At 45.1% G+C, this 19,592-nt stretch overlaps 1 protein-coding gene across 4 annotated transcripts in view; it reads left to right on the top strand.

Annotated features, from left to right (window-relative positions):
• The window catches only part of CTIF (cap binding complex dependent translation initiation factor), a 954,573-nt gene that overhangs the window by 698,953 nt on the left and 236,028 nt on the right, over window positions 1–19,592 (top strand). For all 4 annotated transcript variants that reach the window (XM_078674783.1, XM_078674781.1, XM_078674780.1 and 1 more), the window contains one exon: window positions 288–587. In XM_078674783.1, coding sequence (XP_078530909.1) covers window positions 288–587 — 300 coding nt within the window. The remainder of the gene's footprint in view (window positions 1–287; window positions 588–19,592) is intronic.

Genomic DNA, 19,592 nt, shown 5'->3' on the forward strand with positions numbered 1-19,592 from the left:
GGTTCCGTTACCACCTTGGTGGTATTAAGAATGATGTAGCATGGATTACCACCACAGGGTGCAGGGAAAAGATGCCCTCTCCCAGAGCTGAGCTATATAATGATCTTCTGGTTAATCCCAGCATTTCTCACTGTAACCACATCATTCAGTTGGGATTGGATCTTTGTTGACCATCAAGTTCTGGAATGACAGCCAGAATCATCTCTCGCTCTGTTTTACATTTCTGATTCCTAAGGAGGGAAATGGGAGTACTTACTTGGCTTTCTTGTTTTTGTCCCCAAACCCAGGATGAAGTTGCAGTGGAAACCACTAACCCACAAAAGAACAAAATGGACAAACTGATAGATATCCTAAACAGCATGCGAAACAATCGCAGCGACGTGGATGCCAACCTCACAACCTTCATGGAGGAAGCCCAGAACTCCACCAACTCGGAGGAGATGCTAAGCGAAATTGTAAAGACTATTTATCAAAAAGCTGTGACGGACAGGAGCTTCGCCTCCACTGCTGCCAAACTGTGTGACAAAATGGCGCTCTTCATGGTGGAAGGGACAAAGTTTAGAAGTCTTCTTCTCAACATGCTACAGGTCAGTAACAATTTGAAGTTGTTAGAGGTCTACCAATGATTTCCAAAGGTCGCAATTTAAAACAGAGACATAACATTAACTGGGATATGCAAACTACAATTTCATGGGTATCTGTAATTTTATGATTTTCGATACATTTTTTAACATGTTGTTAGTAAAGGTAACCTATTTTAATTGTCCTAAACGTTATATCACCCAAAACATATGTAAATGCTAAATGGCGACTTGTTGTGTGTGATTATTTTATTTAGTGCTGGCTTTTTCTTTACCAACAGCTCTTTATATTAGTAGATTTGTAACCGGAAATTAAAAGCTTGTAGCTCAAGAACACTACGTGCTTCTGGGTGCTTACCCAGGCTTACTAATGTTATGTGTTGTGCTCTGTTATGTGTTGTGTTTTGTTTTGTGCTGTGTTATATTATGGTAATAAGGATTCATTAAGCGCGCAGCTACTCAAAAAGAGTGTCTGGCGCTAACGGGCAGTAAGAGCAAAAGTCGAATCGAGCAAACAGGCTACTGGATAAAGAGCACGGTTTTGAGCATTTTCCTTCACAGACATTCATCCTCTGTGAGTAAGCGCTAAAGGAAGATTGTTCCAGCCAACTGGTCCAAAGAGACAGAAAGACCGCGGGCTGATTTTTGCATGGCAGACTCTTGGAATCGTGGCCAAGTGGTTATTGAAGGATCGCAACTCTCTCAAAGGGTTTAGTAGAAAATCCTATAGGACAGATAATCGGGCCCAGAGTGGTGAAGCGCCCTGTACACCAGAAGAGGAGTCCTAAGTAGAATCGGCTTGTGCAGAGGAAGCCTGTGCATGTTTCACAAATGTGGAAAAATGGCTCCCTTCTAGGAAGACTAAGAGCGAGCCCGTAGAGTTGAATCCCCCTCCCACACCTGTCACAGCTGCCAGAAACCGTGGCTTCAAATTTTACTCCACACTCTTGTGCAAGGTCCAGATTAGGCATGTCTCTGCTTCCTGTTGCTGGAATCTGAAAGCCCTGCGGAGGTTCCTGCATCTTCTGCCGATGGACTGCAGGGAAAAGGTGGTCCGCACGCTGGTCACATCCCAGCTGGATTACACTAATAGCTTGTACCTTGGCCTTCCAGTGTATCTGATGAGAAAACTGCAAATTATACAGAATGCTGCGGCTAGGCTTATCAGAAATGTGCCGCTCTGTCATCATATCTCCCCTCCTCCGCGCAGCCTGCACTGGCTACCAATTAGGAGAAGAATAGAGTTTAAGGCTCTGTCTTTGGCCTCCAGAGCCTCCAGAGACAGCGGCCCAGGTTACCTGAAGCTGAGACTCCAGAAGTATAGCCTGACTAGGACCCTGCGATCCACCTCTCAGGAATTGCTCCGGATTCCTCGCTTTACTAAAACTAGGATTGGGGGCAAGGCTTTAGGGTGAGAACTGCTACCCTTTGGTATTCCATGCCTGAAAATCTTTGAAAAGCAGAGCCCAAAACTGCATTTAGGAAGGCCTTGAAGACTTGGCTATTCGATCTACCTTAGCCCGTCTTGTTCTCTCTGTTCTCCACTGGGTATTTTTTTCCGACACTTGGCGCCGGGCCACCACTGTTGGTGGTAGCTGAGCACTTTACAAATGGAATGGAGCCTAGCAGCAGCAGCATGTCGTACTGTTTAAAGTTTCCTCGCAAGATATTGCGGCAGACCTGGTATAAGACATTGGCATAGTCCAGCCTGGACTTGACCAAGGCCAAGACCACTGTAATCCTTATTGGGATCGACAGGAAGTGCAGAAATTTCTTGACAATGCGCAATATACCAGAGCACTTGCCAACCACTGAATTAATTTGATTTTGGAAGGACAATTTGTCAGATTTCACACCCAGGCTACTGTTTCCACCTGTCTGTTGAGTGAAGATTCCTCATCAGAGCAGTACACTTCCAACTTGAGGGCAAAGTTATGCCCCACACTGAGCACCTCAGTTTTCTCTGTATTATACTTCAGTTGATAAAAGCTCAACCACTGGAAAACGGCCGAAAGGCATCATTAATAACATTTTGTTCACCTGGCACCTCTTTGCCAAAGGAGAAAACAATCTAGGTATCATCGGCATAAGAGATTATTTTGGCCCCGAACGACTCAACCAATTCGGGAAGGGACTCATGTAACTATTATATAGTGTGGGGCTGAGACCCGACACCTGAGGGATCCTAATGACATTACACATGAGCGTCCTAGAAAGGCACTCATGAACTGCAGTGTGCATTTCAAAACAGGGTGAAAAAGGAAGAAACTTGGATAGGCTGGTTTGAGATCTCAGCTGCAATATGTCATTGATTTCTCTTCTAGGCATGGGTGATCCTCAAAAGCACACAGAAAACAAAGTCCATCTATACCTGTAAAATAGTTTATAGGGGACGGTCTTTGCCCTTATCCCCCTGTCCTCAGTGGGTGGCCAATCCTCATTTAAGATACCTCACCCTAACGGGGAGTGACAAAGGTGTTGGAAAGTCTTGCAGTCACTGCAGCAAGCTTATCAGCAGATGGTTTAATGCACAGAAAGATCTGCGTACGCTGCACATTTGGTCTTGGTGGAGAAGTAGGATGCTTGATTCCGGTCCAGGAAAGACATGGCTAGGCAGTTCGGCTGGACTGTTCCCATGAAGCACAGAGTCAAGGCTGATTTGCATATGGCCATGTCTGAACTGGGGTGGTGTGGAGTGCAAAAAAACGATGGATTTAGGCCCAGATCTCTGAACTGGGGTGAATGTATGACATTGTTCTGCATTCTGTCCATCAACTGTTGTTTTGCATTGGTGGAGAAGTAGAGCATTCGTTGTCCTCTAGCTGAAGAGGCAGAGTAGTGGCAAATGTTACTCTAAAGTCTGAGGACGAGTCCGGGTCTCTGCATTTTCCATCCGGTACCGTGTGACCAGCAGAGGGCCCATCTGACGTCTTGGCAGAGCCTTGTCTGCAGGCTCCTTCATTTGGGACTCCAACTCCTCCAACCTTAAGGGGACTGAGCGACCCACGAGGACTGGACTTGAGGCAAACCCCTGGCACAAGCACGCCTTCAGTCCGCATTAAATTAGTAAGCCAGCCAACCTCGCTGGCTGTGGGCTTCCCTCATTAGGGGCCAGCCAATGCCTTCACTTCTCCCAGAATGGCCTGGTCCTGGGAGGCACCAGTGCGCCCCCCACTGACCTCTCCAAGACAGCAGAGCCGTCAGTGGGGCGCTATGGCAAGCAAACCAGTGGCGGCAAGAGCTCAAGTCTCACCATCCGCCACACTTGCCCTCCCCTCACTGGGGCGCTTAGTATGAGCCACTGTGCTTAAGAGATCAGCCAGGCCCGTGTTGAGGAGGATGGTGGACCAGCATCTGCTGACCATGGGCTGGACACTCTTCCAAGCCCCTTTTAAAGAGGAAGAGAGCACCCCTTACTTGTGGGGGAGTATATTTTGGCACTCTCATGCCTTTTTGAAGCACCATAAAGATCATACATTTGTAGCAGGCTGTAGAATTTCTTAATCTTTAAAAGTGTCAATTCACAAGGCAAGCGCTTTGAACAAGAAAAAAAAGTGTGCGTTAGTGTAGCCACACTTCTATATATTTTTAGTTTTATGGTTAAGTTGTAGTTCATGGTTAAGCAAAACCATCTTGTAAATTCAACTGATATTTTGGGTTCACTATGGCCTGAAAAGAAAGAGAGACAAATTTAGCATCACTACTAGAAGAGTGGAACAGTTTGCTTTTCTTCTTCTTTACTTCCCAGAATCATAGCATTTCCCTAACAAGAGTGCACAGCTCTACTGGTGGGAAAGATGTGTGTTTCTCCTACCCCTTCGGTTGAATGCCATGATAGAATAAGCTGATCTTTTTTATTTTATTTAGATATTATATGTGCCTTGATCGGTGTATGTGCTGGAAAGAATACCCTGTTGACAAGACGGTGGGAACCTGAGTCGTGGGCAGACTTTAACATGCTGGGTCACGCTTGAGCCTGATAGATGCAAGGGACACGGCTCTCACTGGAGGGAAAACCCAGCTAAAGCCGGGACACAAATGTCCAGACGAGCGGTGCCGGAGACGGCCGGATCAGCTGTAATCCGGTTACCGCTCCTGAGTGGCTTGCCGGGGTAAATGCAACACCAGGTGACCGGCCTCAAACATTAGCTCTCGCAAAGCCCGTCTGGAACAGGAAGAGGGTGATCTCAGTGTTAGCACTTACGTGCTGGCATCAGTACAATACTACCATGCTGTGATCCTGCACTGTTCACTAGCAACAGGCAGGGCCCGGAAAGGAAATAGGCATGCCAGGGTAGGTCTGTGACTGCAGCCTTCCTCCGCCTGGCACCGCCACCACCTTGGCTGGCAGCGTGGAAAAGTAAAGTTACACAAGGGACGATTTTCCTGCTTTCCTTAAAAAAAAAAAAGGCTGCTTGTTTGCTAAATGAAATAAGACGTTGAAAAGTTGGTTAAAGGAACATTTCCACCCAACATATTTTGGAGGTGGACTTTGCCACAATTTAAAATCCCCAAATCATCCACGCATTTTATTTTTTCTAGTGTAACTTCTGTCGCTTTGTCCCAGTCGTGTCTGTTATCTGGCGCCTTTCAAGTGGAAGGCAGGCGCGCTTTACTTTGTCACTTGATTCATTTGTGTGGATGCATTGATACATGATCGTGCCAGTGAGCAATTAAAAGAATACAATAAAGTGCCACGCGAGACTAGGTGTCGTAGAGCGCACCGGCGAAGCTTCAGGGGGGATGTTTGGGTGTTACACGCCCCCTAATAAATATATTTTCTTGTTAATAGTTGGTCCAGGTGCTTTCAGTCGGGTATGGCGAGGTGTCTGTCGGATTTCACCAGGAATGTTTCCATACACACAGACAGGAACGCAGACACTCTCTCTCTCACTGTTTTGAAAGTCTTAAAATGTTTTGATTATTTTACAAAATCCTCCCCCTTAGTACCCCCACCAATCCGCATTCTAGTCCCTATCTACTCCCCCTCATAAGCCCTGCGTGTTGTATTATGTATTTTAACATTATATCCCAGTGTGATTGTTGGAAAATCTGAAGCTCCCCCCCCCCCCCCCCCCACCCCCCATTTTACTGAGCAAGCTACGCCCCTTGCAAAGCGCTTCAACGCCTCGTATGGGGTAGTGAGCGCTTCGTAAATGCAATTATAATGTGATGCCCAAAACAGTGATGAAATGAACTCTCCGTTTCAGACGTGTGTGCCTGGATAGTTTTCCATTCACGGAAATGAGGATATAAACCCAGCTGGAAGGGGGGTTTCATATTTAATGGATTAATAGGAGGTGACGGTAGTCTAAGAGACCGTAAACTACCATGTGCGTTTTTGACGATGTGTGATATTTACCTGCATACTCTACCAAAGGTTCATTTAATGAAGAATTAAGCGCCTCGTTTGGGGGTTGGCGGAGCAGGCTGAGGGCTGTAAAACACCCGTCTTCCAGCCCCAGTCCACGGTTCTATGCCACATTTAGAGGCAGGGGGTGCTGGTTTACTGCCAGTGGGCCCTCTGCGGGCTCTCCCGATGATAACCCCTGGGCCAACCCTATTAATCTGGTCCCTCGCAGTAACATTCATTCGATTAGCGCCATGAAACCGTTGGTGACCGTGCGCTTTATAAATTCATCTTAACATAACATAACATAACCATCAGTTCGTCCGCCACAGGATCGCATGCAGCGGCCGCCACCCTTCTTCAGTGCGGGTGGTACTGATATGGCCAGGTACTGCCGAGTCCCCCTCCCACAGACAGCCGCTCAACCCCATTATTTGCTAACTGAGGACAACCACAGATCTTCCACTTTCCCCCGAAGGCATCAATGTACACAACACACCATGGCTTGGATTAAGGGTCGTAAAACCCTGGCCGTATTTAATTCGTAACAAAACATTAATTTTCATATTTACACAATATGCATTAAAGTCCGGTCCATTACATTCATATGTACAGTATTCCAGTTGGCTAACCTTGACATGTTTCTAATACATAGCCATTCCTGTCATAAATTAACTAAGCAAAACTTATCAACATCATTCTTTTCCTGCGTATCCCTGTTTGAGCCTACGGCAAGGTCAATGACTGGTCCAAGATCGTGCTAGGTCCCACCCTCCTACCGGAGTAACCTTGCGCAGGAGGCCCAGTTCTCCAGAAGGTTATTCTATAGCTGGGAAGCCGCCTGGAACTGGCAACCCGGCTTGCTTTTGCTGCAATGACCCGGAAGCACTTGAGTGCTTCAGTGTCACCCAACATTCCGGCCCAATCAAGAGGCGAAGCAGCCCACCACCGTCACTCCGCGCGCGACGCCTGCCCCGCCCTTTGCCCAAAGATGGGGACCGGCACAACCGCCGTACTCTGTGACATGCCTGAGTCCCTTTGCCGTCTTGGTATTATACCTGCTCATATCACCATGTGAGAATGAAGGAAAAGGGGTCCAAGACGAATAACATAAAAATTCAAATTATTATTCACGAAAAATTCGAACAGCAACGCTAGTAAATACAAAAAAGGTTTAATCAGTTCTGCATATTTCCTGTACATAGGATATTGTTCATCATGTATAATTCATTGCAAATGAGACAAATTGTCAATAAGCATAGGTGCCCACATTCACAACGGGGAGGGGGTGAAGGTGAAGTGAGGGAAAATGATGGGATCACGTAATAGTGAGATTCATTCAGTGACACAAAATATTACAGGTTTTTAGAAAATCAATACAAATGGTCCCTCTGGACGCACAAAGGGCCAAGAACAAAAGCGCTCAAAAGAGTCCGACTAACAAATGTAACATCGCAGATCCAAAATCCCTTATAACCATTAATGTTCTGCTTGGGATAGGAGATTTGGTCGTGTTGAATATAGTCGACGTTTCGACCCGTAAACAAGGTAGGTAAATGTTCCTTACGCGGTGGGTCTTCTTCAGGACAATATAAGTTGTGGGCGGGCAACCTCCACTGTTGTGTAGTGGTAGTTGTACAACGTCAAAGCGCATGGATAAGCGTCTCATCCAGACTCACACTTAGATTATTCAATTGTCCTCAATTAGGACAGCAGAAAAAGTTTAGAGACAAATAATTCCTTAGTTGTAGGGTCAGATTCTTGATGGAAGACAAATGTTATCTCAAATTTGAAGCCATTAATCATCAAATTTGTAGTCAGAGTCACGATGAATTCATAAAGCGTACGCTGAGACTGTGGTTACTCGAGTCGTTTGGATTCCTCCGCAGGGGCATCGATTTAGATTCATTTTATCGACCCTTTGACTCGGCATGGAAACGACATGATGGATTAAGGAAGGGATCGTTTTTTGTTTGATGGCGGCTGCCTGGCAAAACTCAATTTATTTGTTTTTGCTGAGGCTCTAACAAACGATATACCCATTACAATCTAAATGAGGATTTCACTTTATGAATTCATCGTGACTCTGACTACAAATTTGATGATTAATGGCTTCAAATTTGAGATAACATTTGTCTTCCATCAAGAATCTGACCCTACAACTAAGGAATTATTTGTCTCTAAACTTTTTCTGCTGTCCTAATTGAGGACAATTGAATAATCTAAGTGTGAGTCTGGATGAGACGCTTATCCATGCGCTTTGACGTTGTACAACTACCACTACACAACAGTGGAGGTTGCCCGCCCACAACTTATATTGTCCTGAAGAAGACCCACCGCGTAAGGAACATTTACCTACCTTGTTTACGGGTCGAAACGTCGACTATATTCAACACGACCAAATCTCCTATCCCAAGCAGAACATTAATGGTTATAAGGGATTTTGGATCTGCGATGTTACATTTGTTAGTCGGACTCTTTTGAGCGCTTTTGTTCTTGGCCCTTTGTGCGTCCAGAGGGACCATTTGTATTGATTTTCTAAAAACCTGTAATATTTTGTGTCACTGAATGAATCTCACTATTACGTGATCCCATCATTTTCCCTCACTTCACCTTCACCCCCTCCCCGTTGTGAATGTGGGCACCTATGCTTATTGACAATTTGTCTCATTTGCAATGAATTATACATGATGAACAATATCCTATGTACAGGAAATATACAGAACTGATTAAACCTTTTTTGTATTTACTAGCGTTGCTGTTCGAATTTTTCGTGAATAATAATTTGAATTTTTATGTTATTCGTCTTGGACCCCTTTTCCTTCATTCTTACAATTACCCAGGTCCTAATGGCATTAGTGGGTTTAACCCTGTTTTCTATAATCATATCACCATGTGAGGCATGGCAGACACATTGTGCAGGAAAAATGTAGAATGGCCCTGACGTGAAGGGATAATCCTCCGTGTACATCGAGCCATTTGTTTTTTACGTTGTCGTAAATGGACTTTCACTTTGAGAGATTGTTTCCTCTAAACAAAAATATTTGCCAAGTTTTTAACAGGACGCCTGCTCTGCAAGCCTGTGGTGCTCTGAGAAGACCCTGCTGTGGTGGGCAGGTCACTTCACCGCCAAGAAGGTGGCATTCTCCAAACAGAGCAACAGAGGGTGTGGCCATATCCATGGCCTACACACCCCTGATGGTCTGGCTGACCATCCCACCAAGATCTTAATGACTCTCGAGGTCTTGAGATATACAAAGGATGGGAATAAAAGGAACTGGTATTTAAAAGGTCACAAACTCGAGTGTAGTTGATGAAAGACTGATTTCTCGGTGTACTTACTAGCCATGCCTTAAACTGTTATGATGGATGGGATGCTAACCCCTTAGGTGCAGAAGAACTTTAATATGAAGAATGGAGGTAATGCTCATAAGCAGCTAATCAACGCGTGTGCATCAGAGGTGAAACGGAAGTTAACATGGAGAATTGTCGCCTATGCATGCAAAGAATTGGGTAGAGATGATAAAAGGCATGGTGTATAGATAAATAACTTGTATTTGCCACTCAACTCCAATTGAGGACCTATCAGAGGAGTTGCACCAGATATCTGTGCAGAGTTTGTATTTCATGATGGGTGCAGATTTAAAAACCAATGCGGGCCACAGGCAACAAAGCAAACCACCAGATCAAATCTCTCTTTTTAGGTAATGGCTAGTGCTTCTCAATTGCCAGACCCAAATGGCTTTCTCTAGTCTCAAGGAAAAAATGTACTTTTCAAAATGTATGATCAAGTTGCTATAGCATCTAAGAGTGCTCATGTGTTGTACAATAATTTAAAGTAATTTGTCGTCCATTTTATTTAGAAAGAATTACAGGCCAAAGAATTGAGACGATATGCAAAAGGTTCAGTCTTGCGAATGGACTCACTGGGAGCATTGTGGGTCACACCTCGCATGCAACAAATGAGTAGAATTTGTGGTATTTGCTCACTTAAGACTTTTATACACATTGACCAATGTTGCACCTTCTTTGATGGCACAAGGAATATATATTCCTTGATCACTACCTAAAAAACCACAATAAACTCAATGCCTTGAACTTTATTTGTCAGACTCCAATAATCGCAGAGCTATAAAGTCAGTGTATTTTTCTGAGTGAATATACAAGCAAAAACTATATATATATATATATATATATATATATATATATATATATATATATATACAGTTTGTCTGGAGGGTTTGTGGATATATATATATATATATATATGTATATATATACATATATATATATATGTATTTTTGTTAACTGTTTTTATATTTGTAACTTCACCAGTATATTAGTAGGTGGACCTTGCAGCAGTAAGTTTTACATTATTGCATCAAATAATCACTGTCAGGGAAACAAAGATATGTGAGTATAATCCAAAAACCGCTTCTCTCTCCCCCACCTTGTTTCAGAGGCAACAGCCTACTTGTGACTTAATCTTGGGATATGGGGAAGTCCACTGATTACCTTCTACTCCTGTGTGTGTGGGTGTGTTCTATTAATCCCCGCCTCTTCTGATTCTAGGCTGTAGTAACTCAGCCAGGGAGTCCTAATCTTGGCAAATGTTTTAGGGTATCCTCTGGCCGTGTACGTAGTCTTCTCTGCCACATGTATAGGTCAATGCTGGCTCTCCATTCCGCCAATGTGGGCAAGCCCGCGGCTCCCCAGTTTCTGGCTGTGTTTCTTTTGGCGACTATCAACTCTGGGTTGCATAATAAAAGTTTGTGTCGGCGGAGGTCAACTTCATTAGGGATGCCAAGAAATATGTACTTGAGGTCCATGAAAATCTGAGCCTCAAATATCTCGTTCAGTTCTTTTATAAAAAATAAAAAAACTATATTCTTCAATTAAGTTTTTGTTTAAGACGCACTTATTTTTATAAGCAGTACCATTTGATTATGTTTATACGCTCTGTATTTAAATGAACACTCCATGGATGTGGTCCTTTCCTTCAAAGGGTCCCTTATACCTTCCATGTGCACTGCTGCCATGCTGTGTTTCTGGAGCGGGTGCCAGTATATTGGAAAACCACATCCGACTTGGGTCAGGATTAAGGGACAAAATAGACAATTGGGATAAAGCAAGGAGCAACAGCCAAACTGCAGAGTAGGGCATTATGTGTCATTAAAGTTAGGTTGGATCACTCACATGGTTGTTGGGAAGTTTGTAAAGACAGACCAGGTCTGGAAGGCAGGGTGAAGCTGTCCACCGAAGAGTAGACTGGCTGAAAAATGTAAAGGGCTGAGGAGAACCTGGTGGTAACAGAAACTATGTGAATGATCCAGAAAGATGGTGGGCCCAGGACTTGAAAAGCAAGAAAAGATTGAAGTGATGACTGAGAAGGTTACCTGTGGAATCAGACCACCAAGATACACACCCTGTGAAGACGCACACAAGGGACCTTTTTGGAAGGATTGGCTTGCGGAGCTGCCAGATCCAGAGACCTATGAAAGCCCAATGGTTTAATCTGTTGAAAAAAAGTAGGCGAATCCACTGCAAGATGAATGCTTCTGACATGGCATGGTTCTGCAAATGTTGTGTTGCGGTGAGGCCTGCAGAGTGCTCTGATGGCGTTATACAGTAGCTTTGATCCCCTAATGGATTTACAAGGAGTGCTTCCTGAGCTCCAGGAAGTGGCTATGGAAACGAGCATTGGCAAAGCCAATACCGTAGACGTGCATTTTGAGTCCTGACTAAAACATTAGGAAAGCCTGCTGCAGTGAAAAAATATAGCTTTCCATACTCAATGCATGTATAAGATAAAACTTGTAATCTGTGCAGATTCAGTGTACTTTTGAGACAACACAGTAAAATAAAATAATAAGAGTAAAATAGTACCCCATTCATTGAAATGCAAGCACTCCACAGGGGCTGGAATGATATATCCAACAGTCAGTAGCTTGAGGTGAGAGAAAAATGGAGCCAAAGTCCACTTTTTGTATATTTAAAGAATTGGCAACGATGGGTCTTGCAGACAAGCTTTTCTGTCAAGACAGAACTAAAAACTTGTAATAACTCTATTTTTATGTATGCCCTATACTAAGATAAGGGCTGATTCACTATGTTTTTCTGCAGGAGTAAGTCAGGCTTGTGCTTGGAAAAATAATGTGTTCTTTGCTCTCAACTTGCAGAGATATAAAGCCAGATGGTGCGCGTGTGAACTAAAGGCCCTGTCTGTGTACGGTAGATACACCTACTCCTTAAATTATGGTCATATTACATGACTTTGATTTCGAGGGAGTCATGTCCCCAAAACTGTGTCAAACGAGTGGCCGGGGAAAATTAATATCAAATTAAGTGCAGACATGCATTTCTGTGCACCTACCATAAATGCAAACAGAGCTTGTAGAAGAGGTGCAAGAAATCAGGGTAAGTGCCACTATTATTTGCAATCAGGATAGTTTTCTGGTAAGCTCATTGCTGCCCCCAATAGGCAGCAATGAGCACTGCACTGCAGCAGCAATAGGAATCTCACAATTGAGGATGCTCACCACTGCCCCCTGTTAGCCATTAGTATACCGCGCATTAGGAGCGGAGGCAGTACCTTACTGATCAGGAGTGTGTGGATTGTCATTCTGTTTAGCATTTTTGTTAAGCAAGACAAACGTGCTGTGAAGAGAACATGGGTTGTAGCTAAGGACATGTAATAATATCTACAAATACTTGGGCTTATCAAGGCAGAATGTACCAGACCTCAGCACAGAGCCTAAAAGAGCTCTTGGGCAACCAGTCGCTTTGCTCAACCTTTTTCAACCGAGGCCCTGCCTGGGCTTTTGTTCTGTTTAAGTGGTTAAAATGAAAAGGCATGGCCAACATCCCTCTGTCCAACAGAATCAATAAACTGTATGCTGGATACTCCCGGTTTACTATTGCCGGGTGTGGCGAGTGATGGCCTGAAACCCAGAGATGTATGTATGTGGGTTGCTCTGGTTTAAATGCAAGACGCAGACCCTAACGTGGTTGTTCCCTCCAAGTCTTGTGTGATCCATCGCGAGCCTGGCTCCTCTCCTGGTCGAAGTGTTAATACCAGAAGGCCATCTGCTCCATCTGCATGAAAGCGTGTAGTGATGCCGGCATGTTAGAATGGTACTGGGATGTTCTACAATTCTGTCTTATGGTGTTCTAAATGGTTTTCATTGGTTGTTTGTAATATTGTTTAAACTGTATAGGAGATTCTAAACTGTCAGATTGAGGACACCTGTGTTGTGGTTGCCCCAATAGACTCCGTCTTACAACTGCATCATGTGAAGTTTACTCTTTGAAGTACTACCACAAAGTGCCTATGCCCTTAATCTAAAGTGGAATTATTTACTCAATCCATTCTGTATCTATCCTTCTCTACTGCTTCCCTTCGTCTTCTTGTTCATCCTTAATTGACTATGTAAATGAAGTCTTGCTCATGGATTCGGCAGCTTTTGAAACAGCGTCTCACCTGCCGACATAATCAATACCTGCCTGTATAATCAATACCTGCCTGTATATTCAATACCTGTCTGTTTGACCTGTTTCCAGGATTAAATATTAATTAAATACTTCTCAAGAAGAGAACCTTCTTCCCAGACTTTCATACGGACCTCTGTAAAAGACAATGAAATAGGCAATGCTTTCCAAACATGGGGCGTCATGAAATGTCATATTTGTATGATTGTTTATACTATTAATACTTTTGTGAAGTTTGATTTTTGTGTTGAGCATCAGTTTGTACATTTTAAGGTCTATTCATGGCAATGTTTTACCGACCACTACGGATTGTTACTGGCTACCAAAATTATCGAGACACTTTTTTAGGCAAGAGCATATTTGTGTTTTTCAGAACTAGTCAAAAATGATATAGTAAGGTTTAGTTAGGTGCAATGTGCTTTCCGGCTTAACAGAGATCTTCTAAGACGACCTTCCTCTCCGTGGGGGACCGGCATTTAATTTTCCCCGTGCCTATTCCCTTAGACACTAGAAAAGGCTGGAATACAAAAGGTGTATCTTTACCAACTCCTTCCAAGCCCCAACAACACAGCTAAGCCCAACCCAAGCTGTCTGTCCTTCAAATCTATGTCGCTACCAAATTAATCAATTGGTGACAATGGACGTTTAGGCATCACTTTGCAGCAATCTGCAGACTTCTTGTTACCAATTCTTCAAAATATACATAGAGAAGGATTTAGCTGCATCAAAGGCCTATTATTTACTCTCTTACCTCAGGCCATTGGCTGTTTGGTCTATTATTCTGCCATCTAGGAAGCGCTTTCATTGTAATGTGTGAGGAGCTGTTTTACACCTGCAAAGTACACATAATCATGATACGTTAAATTCTGTATCTCAAAGAGACATTAAAAACACAAAGCAATAGTTTTTCTGGTTCTTGTTCCCCGCTGCAAGCTGTTGTATTGTTTTAGTCCGGGTTCATAATGCAAACGAGATCTATTAGTCTTGCCAATGCTTGTTCTCATTCTTGCTAATGGATCCTGAAAGATGTTAAAAACCAGGGTTTTACCTCTAAAATACTGTAATCTTTATTTAAACAATTTGTACTTGATAGTAACTTGCAGAACCACTTGTCATAGTACACAGCAGATGGTGCCATCTCGGACATTCAGGAAAAATGAATCCTTGGAATGCTTTCCCACTCCTTACTTTCCAGCCATTCACCTATATTAATTGTGCCCACTAGCAACACTTCCCTCGTCGTGAAAAGTTATTGTGTACTTTTTACAGGCTGAATTGAAAATTATCATTTTTCCGCGCAAGTTGCTGTTTGGGCAGACTTTAATTTTAACGATACACCCATTTGTGTTACGCTGTTTTATAGCAACACTAATGTGATAAAATACGACAGAACCACCTTCACCCCTGTCAACAGGCTGGTGGTAATTAAGGCGGTAAAAATGGGTCAGACAGCAGGGTGAGTGTGACCGCAAGTTATGCTTCGCTTCAACCTGCAGGTGGCGAGATGGGCTCGGTGCTTCGGTATAGAGAGAGATGCAGAATGCAGGCAGCATAGGCCCGGCTGTCCATCAGTACCCATGGAAGTGCGTTGCACAATCACGTAACACGTGCGCCCTCGTTCAGGAGCACGACGTGTGCAGGGACTCTGGAAGCCCCTTCCCGGCACCGCCGCAAGACCGTATTCTTCTGTCGAAATGCGTGTGCTCTTTTTAGCAGAGAGGTGTCTCTATCCGAACTATGCATAGCGAAGTATTATTAGCGCGGCAATCGCCGGGGCTGTAATTGCACACTGCTGTCCCTAGCAACCGTTCCTAACAACAGCCCAGGCCTAAGGATGCGATAGCTTTTGGTGGGGGGAAAACCCCACACGCAGGCGCGTACGGTACGCAGATAAACACAGACTATGTGGTGAGAAATCCGTCCGTAGGCCGGTGAGAGGCCTGGCGGGGTGTGGCCGTGCCCGTGGAAAGAGAGGTTTGTCGCTGTGTGGGAGTGACGGCTGCGGGGGGCGGCGGCTCATTTCTGGGGAAGATTAGTGCGGGGGTTTCAGGAAGCGAGCCGCCACCCGGACTCATCGCTGAAGCAACAATAAACAACTCTTGTAAATAGTGGAACAGTTGAGTATATGAACGCCTGCCAGTCGCCCTTGGTGGTGGCGCTTCCCTCAACCCTCCCCCCCCCCCCCACACACACACACGTGTTTGACCTAGCGCTTCCAGCTACACGATGGTGCGTTTGTTATTTCTTAAAGTACCTTTTCAAAGACCCTGTCCTTGACATATGGCTGACCCACTAGACCTTTTAGATGCAAAGGCCCCGAGGTTATTTTCTCGTTTGCTTAGAGCGTTATGAGATCCTTAACTTGACAAGAGGCGGACTGACTCAGCCCCAGCACTGCAGCACCTTTTTAATGCTCTACACTCTTTTGATTACTTTAGAACTTCACGGAGGACCCGGTGTGTTCCGCAGGTGGCTGACTCCAATGCGGCCCTGTGCGCTGTAGCTTTATCAGTAAAACTATATGTGCACTTGTATTTGTGATTTTAGTGTAATGGCGGTGCACTTCCACATCATGCATGCTCAGCAGCACGCCACCCACTGTACAGCAAATGAAATACCAGCATTTGTAAAGCGCACAGTACCTCCGGAGAGGTGTCCCGCGCTGGGGGCCATCAGGAAGATTAAGCGAGCTATTGCCCAGCGTCACAGGGTGCTAGGCTGACCTGGCGCCAGGATTCGAACCGTGAACCCCTTGGACCGGAGGCAGGCACCCTGGCCACTGCGCCACACCTCTTCCACTCTACTCCACTCTGTGGCCCTCCATTCTATGCCACGCCATTCAACCCCACGCCATGTTACTTTATTCCAGATCACCGAGACACTTTGCACGCTGTCTAAATCCTGATGATCATCACTCAACGCCAGTCCATGCTAAGATACTTTACAGCACTCCACTCTACAGCACTCCACTCTACAGCACTCCACTCTACAGCACTCCACTCTACAGCACTCCACTCTACAGCACTCCACTCTACTCCCCTCTATGACGCTGTACTCTACACCACTCTATTCCACCCTGTGCCCCTCCACTCTGACACTTAACTCTACAAAACTCCACTCTATGCCACTCAACTCTACGCCACTTCACTCTAGGCCACCCACTCTACAACTCTGCTCCATGACTCTACTCCACTGTACGTCAGTCCACTCTACGATACTTTATTCCACTCAACGCCCTTCCACTCTGACGCTCCCCTCCGCGGCACTCTATACTATTAACTTTTAGCCATGCCCAACAGCTGCCACGCCGGTGTACTACATGGCTAAAACATATTGGCAAAGCTAATCGTTCTTGCATAAGTGAGGCCTATTGGCTTTGCCATTGCTTGTTTGAGACTGCTGCCAAACTTCCATGTTTGTAGCTATTCCCAAACTTTCAAAGCAAGTCGTGCCTTGAAATGCTCTGTTCCACGCACTTTAAGTGGATTTAGGCTGCAGAGATCTATGACCCGCAACTGGGCTTACACCATCTAGGAATCTCCGTGAATTCCTGGCATGCGTAGAAAAGGTTAAGTTTGGTAGTAAACTTAACGACCAAATGTACCTTTGTCAGTGGTGCCATAGTCTTGATAGCTGTTTTCTCTCATTAGAAGCAGATTTCTGGTCCTGCGCCATTTTTCCAGAACCTGATAACGTTCACGTTCACTGCACGTAGATGTTCTCCAGACCAGATATGACTGGTTTCCGTTCGGACTGCACCACAGGCAGCTGACTCAACATGTGACTGACTGCCCCACAGTCCTACTAGTGTTTTTAGACGCATTTGCCTCTCCATGTCCCTACAGCAGCGCGGCCGTTCCCCTACCACAGACACCATTGACTCTTCCTCAGTGCGCCACCTTTTCCTCTACTGTGTAAAGTAAAGAGATGGATCCCTCTCCAGAATATAGTAGGAGTCCCCCTGACACACTCTTTACAGATAGGCCTTGGCAGGGCTTTGAGTGGGATGAAAAAACTGGGGGGTCGGGGCGCTCTCAAACTGGCGTGGCCAATGTAATTTAAGGGCGTAGCTTAAAAAACACTTAAGCTAAAAATCTGTGCTTAGCATAGTGTGCCACTGACTGGTATTTTAACACCTTCTGTCATTGCATCCAGATATATATATAATACAAGTAACATTACACTTACAAGATACCAGGACTATTGGCTTTTTAAATGGCTGTTAGCAGGGCACACGCCCTAAAAAAAAGAAGTGGGGGGATGCTGATGTCACAACAGGAAGTGACGTCACGAAAGATGGCTTGCACTCAGTTGCAGTTTATAGTTATTGAGCTCCCGGTAAAATAAGTGGGGGGACGCTGTCCACCCGCGTGGTTAGTTACATAAGATAAATAAGCAATAACTTTGGCTTCATCTTATATAATACTGAAAAATGCTTCATTTCTGAATTGATGAGACTGTAAAAGAACAAGAGTCTCTTCAACATTACTTCAAAGGCAGTGAAGGGTGGCGCTGCTGAAGAGTTAAGATTTGTTTTTACCGAGGGAAAGGGCAAAACTGGAGAGCCCAATATGGACCCGTCTCTGCAACCGCTTTTTAAATCAGCGGATGTTGAGCATCAGCAGGACCCGGCCCACTTAAAGCCCTGGCTCTTGGCCTGAATTGCAGCCATCCCCCGCTCCACTGCGGCTGCAAGCAGTGCCTTTAAGCGCAAATATTGAGGCCCCCGGCAGGGTGTCACGAGGCATATTCATTGTCTTTGGGTTGCACTGGGCCACCAGAAGTGTCGGGGCCCCCTTGGCGGCGAGGGGCTGCAAGGGCCGGCGTCGTGTCCCCGGTCTTCCAGTGCCACAGCTCTCAGTGCCACAGGGCTCTCTCGGGAGTGTAGTTTCACTCCGGTGAGTGGAGGCGGGCTGGTGAGGGGGGTGGCCCACGCCGCTGGACCGCAGTCCCCAGAACAATCCTCTCTCTCCACACAAAGCCTCTCTTCCCGGCCGTCCATGAGGGGACGTGGGCCGGAGCGCGTCCGCCGGAGCTCCCATCCCTCGCCTGCCTGCGCTGCACCGCGGGGCTTCCTGGGAACTTCCTGTGGAGACGTCTGTCTGGAATCAGGGGCCTGTAAGGACATACCGCTTCTGAAGTTTATGGAGCTCGAGATTATAATAGCAATTTTATTCGTGACTAGCGCAGTGCTCTTCGATACAGAGGTTGCAGTGTAGAAGCGCTCCTTATTACAGGTGTACTATCGAACCCCTTTATTACACGTGTGCTATCAAACCCCCTTATTACAGGTGTACTATCAACCCCTTTATTACAGGTGAGTATTTCAAACACCCTTATTACAGGTGTGCTATTAAACCCCCTTATTACAGGTGTGCTATCAAACCCCCTTATTACAGGTGTGCTATCAAACCCCCTTATTACAGGTGTGCTATCAAACCCCCTTATTACAGGTGTGCTATCAAACCCCCTTTTTACAGGTGTGCTAACAAACCCCCTTATTACAGGTGTGCTATCAAACCCCCTTAATACAGGTGTGCTATCAAACCCCCTTATTACAGGTGTGCTATCAAACCCCCTTATTACAGGTGTGCTATCAAACCCCCCTATTACAGGTGTGCTATCAAACCCCCTTATTACAGGTGTGCTAACAAACCCCCTTATTACAGGTGTACTATCAAGCCCCTTTATTACAGGTGTGATATCAAACCCCCTTATTACAGGTGAGCTATCAAGACCCTTTATTACAGGTGTGCTATCAAACCCCCTTATTACAGGTGTGCTATCAAACCCCCTTATTACAGGTGTGCTATCAAACCCCCTTATTACAGGTGTGCTATCAAGCCCCTTTATTACAGGTGTGCTATCAAACCCCCTTATTACAGGTGTGCTATCAAACCCCATTTTTACAAGTGTGCTATCAAACCCCCTTTTTACAGGTGAGCTATCAAACTCCCTTATTACAGGTGTACTATCAGACCCACTTATTACAGGTGTACTATGAGACCCCCTTATTACAGGTGTGCTATCAAACCCCCTTATTACAGGTGTGCTATCAAACTCCCTTATTACGGGTGTACTATCAGACCCCATTATTACAGATGTACTATCAAACTCCCTAATTACAGGTGTACTATCAGACCCACTTATTACGGGTATACTATCAAACTCCC

The sequence above is a fragment of the Lissotriton helveticus genome, chromosome 2_1, assembly GCF_964261635.1.
Source record: "Lissotriton helveticus chromosome 2_1, aLisHel1.1, whole genome shotgun sequence".
Taxonomy (NCBI): Eukaryota; Metazoa; Chordata; class Amphibia; order Caudata; family Salamandridae; genus Lissotriton; species Lissotriton helveticus.